Genomic DNA, 7,048 nt, shown 5'->3' with positions numbered 1-7,048 from the left:
CTTAGATTCTTTCTCTCCGTCGTAAATGCATAACTTTCATTTAGATAGCGAGGTATTTCTCATGTTGAGTCAACGCTTTGATTATCTATTCTTTTAGTGCAGATTTATGCTTATATAGGTAATCTATGTTCTGTGTTGACCCCAAAAGCCCAAAGTTTCTTATTGACCATCTTGGGGGGGAGGGGTAGGGAGACATACTTAATAGTCTGTGGAAGCAAGCTTATTTTATCTAAAGACAGTTCTCTAGGTAATTTATCTTCCAAAAGCTTATTCATTGATAAGTTCTTTGAAATGTGAAATGTTGCTCTCTTACAAAAAATAAGTTATGAATCATGACTAGGTTCTGTGGTTTGTCACCTAAAACCTGTAATATAGATGAAATATATCTGCTGATCTTTAAACACAAGAGAGAGAGAGAGAGACAGAGACAGAGACAGAGACAGATGGACAGACACACACACACACACACTGAGACACAGAGAGATTTCAATGGTACTTATCAAGCTCAAAACCTAATACTGCCTATAAAGTAAAAACATTTTAATTTTAAATATTTGTTTCCAGAAAAGAAAAAGTGGTTAGAGGAAAATAAGGAGTTGGCAAACATAAACTTCTGTCCATATTCTAGAATGGTTATGGCCTCCAGCTCTCTACGACCCATGGTGTTTAACATGCTCAACATGACCAATATGGCGGCTGTCTAGAGTCATGATTAAGATGTTTCAGTGACAGGGAAGAGGCAAAGTGAAATAGAAGAGGAATAAAAGGGGTGCTGAGAAGGCAGCTGTGTTCCCAGGAAAGAGACGAGGTGGGGCACAAATGCTCGGCTATAGAACCCATCAGGAGGAACGGAATGGACCTCAAGGGAGAGGACAAGGACCAGGAGACAAGACCCAGAAAAAACATCTGCAGGAGACTCCATGGCCCAACTGAGGGAAAGACAACAGAGTTACGAAAGCACAAGAAGTCCTCGAAAAAATGAGGGAGGTTTGTTTTGGCCTTTCCCTATACCCTGGTCTGGCCACACCTGAGTCGTATGTGCCAACAGGGAAGGAAGCTCAGGGTAACATTTCTGATCCTGAACCTAAATTATGGCAGGCTTAGCCGGGGCTCTGCTTAGGCATGCTGGGTCCCGTTCACCCCGTCCATTCATGACGTCTTCCATCACCGTCATACAAATAAAACACTATCCCCATTTTATCCTACCCCAGAGGGTACGGCCAAGTGCCAGGCATATTTGGATTCCTTACATTCTGGCTTTATAACTGAGCATTCTGTCTTTCCAGAAATATAGTGTATAGTGAATTCATTCAACCAACCAAATGCTCAGCCAGGGACCCAATAGGAACACAAAGAACCCGGGCTCCTCTGCCCTCCGTGCACATTAGAGCATACAAAACAAACACCTTTAGAGACAAATTTTAGACTGTTCTAGCTTTGGAGATAGCCTGGTCATTCTGAAATAAAACGCTAAAGCCATAGTGGGCAGATATTAAATTTGAAAGTCAGTGGACAATGTCGATGCAAACCTGGCTGAGAGAGTTAGTCTGGACACTGTAGCAGAAAGATAATGGGAAGAGGAGGAAGACAGACAATTAACCTGACACCAGTAGTCTAGGTAGACCAAGGTCAACTTCTATTTCTTAGAAAGAACTCTTTTATGGAAAGGCAAAAACAGTCTTCAGTTACCAACACCAACAGCCAAGCCTGTGTCGTGTAGCAAATCTCTATCTTCATAACTATAGGAGAAAAATCACAAACTCATTAAAGTAATGCTTTCGAAGGCCTAACTAGAGCACACACTACTTGAAAGCTACCAGTCCATTTAAAACTAGAATAGGGAGCAATGGTAGTTTGGACAAATACCCGAGCCCAACTTTAGGAGTGACTATTTCAGTTCAAACGTGATCTGGGACTAAGCAAAGGCATTTCGCACCTAACGCATCAGACTGCAAATATCTACCCAAAGCCTCATCAGCTAACACTCTTAGCCTACAGGGTAGTGCTATTAGGAGGCGGTAGGTTTGTGAATCTACCCCATGGGAGATTCGTGAGTCACGGACGGTGTTCACTCGAAGGCAACTGTGGGATCCTGGGCTCCATCTATATTTTCTTATCCATACTCATTCCCCAACTCCAGCCACCCAGTTTTCTCAGCAGAGGCCGGAATCTAATGGAACCTCTGGTTCCCTGATCTCCATACCATGATCTCTGCTCAGCCTTCTCTCTCTCTCTCTCTCTCTCTCTCTCTCTCTCTCTCTCTCTCTCTCTCTCAGCAACTTAATTACCAACGTAGTTCATAGCATCCAGGGAATGCTCACACACGTCACAGAGGGCTTTGAAAGCAGTGCTTGTTTTGCTCTCTTGCTGTTTCCTTAGTCCTGCTGAGTACCTAGGCAGAATGCTTACCACTGCCCAAAGTCCTAAAATGAAGCATCGCCTGGGCAAACATCGCCTGGGCAAGCATCGCCTGGGCAAGCATCGCCTGGGCAAGCAAGGCTAAGACAAGATCCCCTTTCCACGCTTACTCTGATGTTACCTACATTCTTTTCATTAATAAGAGAAAATCTGGGAAGAGGGCACAGTCACCACTGCTCCCTCCTCCCTCTGCAAGGCAGCCCTGTGATTATCCTGTCCGGTTAGAATCCTGTGGCCAGGGAGTAGGGGCCTCCCTGATCCTAACCCCAGGATGCAATTAGTTCAACCTGATTCTTCAGCTTCATACAAAATGCGCTGATGCCTGATCCGAAAGGGGAAACAAGATAAATCCAATAATTATGGCGGTCTCTAGAAAACATATCCCAGAGCTCTTTGATGACAGTTGTCAAATTCCTTTGAGGGCTTCTGATAGAGGGTTATTAAAGTAGAGGAGGAAAAGAGAAAAAACAGGTTTCATTTCCAGCTCGGTCCTGAATGAAGAGCTCCAGCGAGAAACCAAGCAGCTTATATTTTGTTTCTCATTAGTCCCTCAAAAGAGATGAAGCTGTGGCTGGAGAGATGGGACAGCCGGTAAGTACCTTGCCGCTCTTGCAGAGGACCCAGGTTCAGTTCCCAGCACCCACATGGTGGCTCACAACCATCTATAAACTACAGTTCCAAGGGATTCAATGTCCTCTTCTGGCCTCTGTGGGTACCAGGCACACAAACACAAGATATATATATATATATATATATATATATATATATATATATATACATACATACATATATATATGTATATATATATGTGTGTGTGTGTGTATACATATATGTGTGTGTGTATATGTATGTATATATATACACATATATATACATACATACACACATATATACATATGAACTGGAGGTTCCATTACATTGCTTTGGGCCTCTGCTGAGAACACTGGATAGCTGGAGTGGGGCAAATAGATGATAGATAGATAGATAGATAGATAGATAGATAGATAGATAGATAGATAGACAGACAGACAGACGGACGGACAGACGGGCTAAGCATACATATAAACTAAAAATACGTAAATCTCTAAAAATTATCTGAGTTGAGGATTCTTTCTAACTCATAAGATATGCCGTATCCAAATATACCAAGCATTCATAGTTGACCTGTTTGAGGAATTTCTAGGGGACATGAATGACAATTTCTGAGGTGCACCTTCAGAGCCACTTCTAATGATGGAACGCTGCTGTTCAACCAACTGACAGCAGGTGTCAGAGTGAAAATGCTGTGCGTTCTAAAGATGAACCTGTGTTGATATCTATTCTGGGCCTATAAGCAAGTAAGCAAAACGGAATTCAATAGCTGGGAACCCTTGAAAGACTTATAGGAAGTTTATAAACATGTCTTGTAATTTCATAAATACTCAGTGTGTCTTTATTGAGTATCTCATAGTAGCTCAGGGTACTGATACTCTGTAATTTAAGTAGTCCTGTAACGCCCTGCGATCTTCCATTAAACACACACACACACACACACACACACACACCCCAAAAAGACTTTCTAGGCTCAAACTAAATAAGTGCCCATCAATATCGTATGAGTGACATATGATACAAAATTATACCCTGGGATACAGCAGCCTGTGGTTTGAGAGACTTCTTCTTTGAACCTCAGACTTATTTTTAAAAAACTAAGGATATGACACCATCTCTCAAGTCTAGGAATTCTGGTTCTCAAAGTGCTATGGTGTCTGCATAGAACCTTAAGAACAGTGGAAATGAAAATGATGTCAAAAGGGAGACTTTAAACATCGGAAAGAAGATTTTCAACAAAACAGTGCAAAGGCCATAATGTGTAACTATATGTTTTGAGGTGTGCTATCCACAGAAAGCTGTAGTTTGCACATACTATAAGATAACTACATCTTCCTTCAGTTCTGAATTTATTTCCCGCTTCCAGTACCTTTGAAACCATGCTATGAGCTCTCATCTCACCACAACAAACTGAGCTCAGGAAGAATAATGGAAGTCCCCACCAAAACTTAGAACGAGCATCACAGGACGCAGCCTTTCTGACCCAAGGAAGATCCGGAGTGAAAATCGCTGTCCTGTTTCCAAAAGGTGGCTGTGGATCCTGCAACTGTCCTAACAGAATAGTAGAGGGACATAGCCAGCAGCTGTGCCCGGCAACACAAACAGCGCTGTCTGTGGTTAAAAGAGCCGGCACTGAATCCCAGGCCTCTTCCCAGTCACATAAACATGAATATCGATGGGGCTTCTAAACAACTGCCAGGAAACACCACGACAGAGCCAAACGAGGGTGTTTTCTAAAGTTCCTGATACTTTTAAAAGCAGTGGCGAACCTTTCAACGGGAATGAATTCATCTAAAGCCACGAGCACCACCTGCACCGAGCCAGGCCACCTAAAAGGCTACAAACATCGCTGTGTTACCCCAAGACTAGCTGTTCATTCGTTTCCGCCTCTAAATATCCTGTCTTCCCTGTCTTCTCTGAGGGAAGAGGACGGTATTTCAAGGTGACTATTATAGCAGCCCGCTCCTACTGGGCGAGGGGTAAGGACCCTGCAGATCACCTCGTACTGGCGCAGGAGGAGCCCACGCTCTCTGGTGCCGGGTGCTGCCCGTGTTCTCTTCTATCCCGGCCCCCTCCCGGGGGTCGCGGCGAGCACCGACCTACCAGCGACAGCACTTTGTAGGTGTTGGGGTCTTTGGCGGTGCGCGCACGCTCCGCCTTCTCCAGCGGCTCCTCCCCTAGGTCCATGGGCGCCAGCAGCGAAGCGGCGGCTGGAGACTCCAGCTCGCGGCCGTTTCCCGCTGGCCCATGCCGGGGCCCTTGCCCTGCCTGTTCGCCGTCGCGCTCCATCGCCCCGCTCTGCCCCCGCCGGCCGAGCTTTAATAGGCTCGCAGCCCCGCCCCGCCCCGCGCCGCCCCCGTCGGACCCTTGGCTCCCAGCCCTCGGCCGGCGCTCTGGCCCGAGCCGCTCAACGCCCCGGTTATTTGGCTTCCTGTCTGATTTCGGGCCCTGGGCGCGTGGGCTATTTTGGGTCCCTGACGTGGGCGTGTCTTTAACTTCCACCCCAAACCCTGTCCCCGCCGGCGATCGTGGCACCCTACGAACCCTTGCAGGAATCGCCCCGCGTGGCCCAGCGAGGGCTGGACTGGAATCACTGTGTGGTCTGTAGAGGCCATGAGATCATGGAGACCCGGAATAGAGCCAGAAGAGAATGCAGCGCTCCCCACCACCCAGGTCCCTAAGGCAGGAGACCTGGTGTCCCAGAGCAGACCTGCGTGCGTTTCACCGGTGAAATGCAACGGGGGCATGGAGAGGTGACTTTCTCTTTCTCCCACTAGTGCAAACAAAAATTCTCTGCCTGGAGCTGCTAAATGTGGGACACAGGGTTTACACAACACTGATGGTTTGCACAAACACACATAGGGGATGTGTGGTGTCCGGGTTTACTATCCTAATATATTTGCTTATTAGCTATTTTAGATTTCCGGGAGCTTCCGGGTGTCTGTGTCTTCCTCCTCTGAGGTCGGCGCTTTAATTGATGAGCAGTATCAAGAACTCTGACTCTATTTGATGCGCTTTATTTCTGAAGCAGAATGTGAGCAGTCGGCTCTTGATGGGTTTTGTTTCACCTTTGATTCTTCAGCTTTCTCACGCTCCTTCCCATCCGCAAAACCACGCCTCCCAGAACCCAAAAGCAGAAGCGTTGTGACCAAACACAGTGACTAAGAAAAAAATCAAATATTCACGAGTCGTCTTTTACTTGCTTTGTTTACATGCATCACCTTCCCATGTGAAAAATAGATGCTTAACAGGTGGAAATCGGGTTTGTCCCCTTTAAAACTGTCAGCACGGACTGGGGAGAGCAATCGGCAGGCAAAGTTTTGCACTAGCAAGTACAAGGGATTGAGTGCAAATCCCAGACTCCAAAAACCCTGTAGCCTGAGCTTGTAATCTCAAATCTGGGAGGCAGAGGCAGATGGATCCCAGGGTTGGCCAGCCAGCCAGCCTAGCCTGCTTGCTAAGTTCAAGGGTAGTGAGAAAGGGTCTCAGAAAAGGGTGAGCTGTGCTTCAGAAGACTGACAACCAACAGTAGCTTTGATCTGCACTTTCATGCACATGTGCAGATGCAAACACGAACACACACACACACACACACAGAGAGAGAGAGAGAGACAGAGACAGAGACAGAGAGAGAGAGAGATTAAAACAATGTGGAGGCTTTCAATTTATACTGACTTCATTCAGACATTCAATAATGAAACTTTCAACACTTTGAATGTCATATGTATAAAAACATGAAGATCATGTTGGATCAACAGTAGAGAGAAGGATCTGCATATAGGTCCTCAAGCCACACATGGAATATAAGGTTAGTAGAACCAATGGTTAACAGTGGGAGAAAAAGGCACCCCAAAAGCAATCTTTAGTTTATTTTTTTATTCTCATCACCACTGAGTCAGCTTACCAAGCACCCACAAGAAGCAGGTTCACCATTTCATAGTCAAACATACTTTTTTACCCCAAACTTGGTTCTGATTTTTAATTAGAATGTTTCCAGAAACCAGATTAAAGGCCAAAGTTTTGCTCCATTGAATCTGGC

At 45.6% G+C, this 7,048-nt stretch overlaps 1 protein-coding gene across 2 annotated transcripts in view; it reads right to left on the bottom strand.

Annotated features, from left to right (window-relative positions):
• Enpp1 (ectonucleotide pyrophosphatase/phosphodiesterase 1) overlaps nucleotides 1-5,322 on the bottom strand; it is a 64,994-nt gene extending 59,672 nt beyond the window's left edge. The window contains exon 1 of one of the 2 annotated variants that reach the window (XM_006227692.4): nucleotides 5,113-5,322. In XM_006227692.4, coding sequence (XP_006227754.1) covers nucleotides 5,113-5,298 — 186 coding nt within the window. In that variant the 5' untranslated portion in view covers nucleotides 5,299-5,322. The remainder of the gene's footprint in view (nucleotides 1-5,112) is intronic. The other variant, NM_053535.2, reaches the window with a different exon arrangement.
• Between the last annotated feature and the right edge of the window lie 1,726 nt (nucleotides 5,323-7,048).

This window comes from Rattus norvegicus, chromosome 1, assembly GCF_036323735.1.
Source record: "Rattus norvegicus strain BN/NHsdMcwi chromosome 1, GRCr8, whole genome shotgun sequence".
NCBI lineage: Eukaryota > Metazoa > Chordata > Mammalia > Rodentia > Muridae > Rattus > Rattus norvegicus.
Note: the sequence above shows the minus strand (reverse complement) of the source record. Positions and strands in the feature narration are given on the sequence as shown.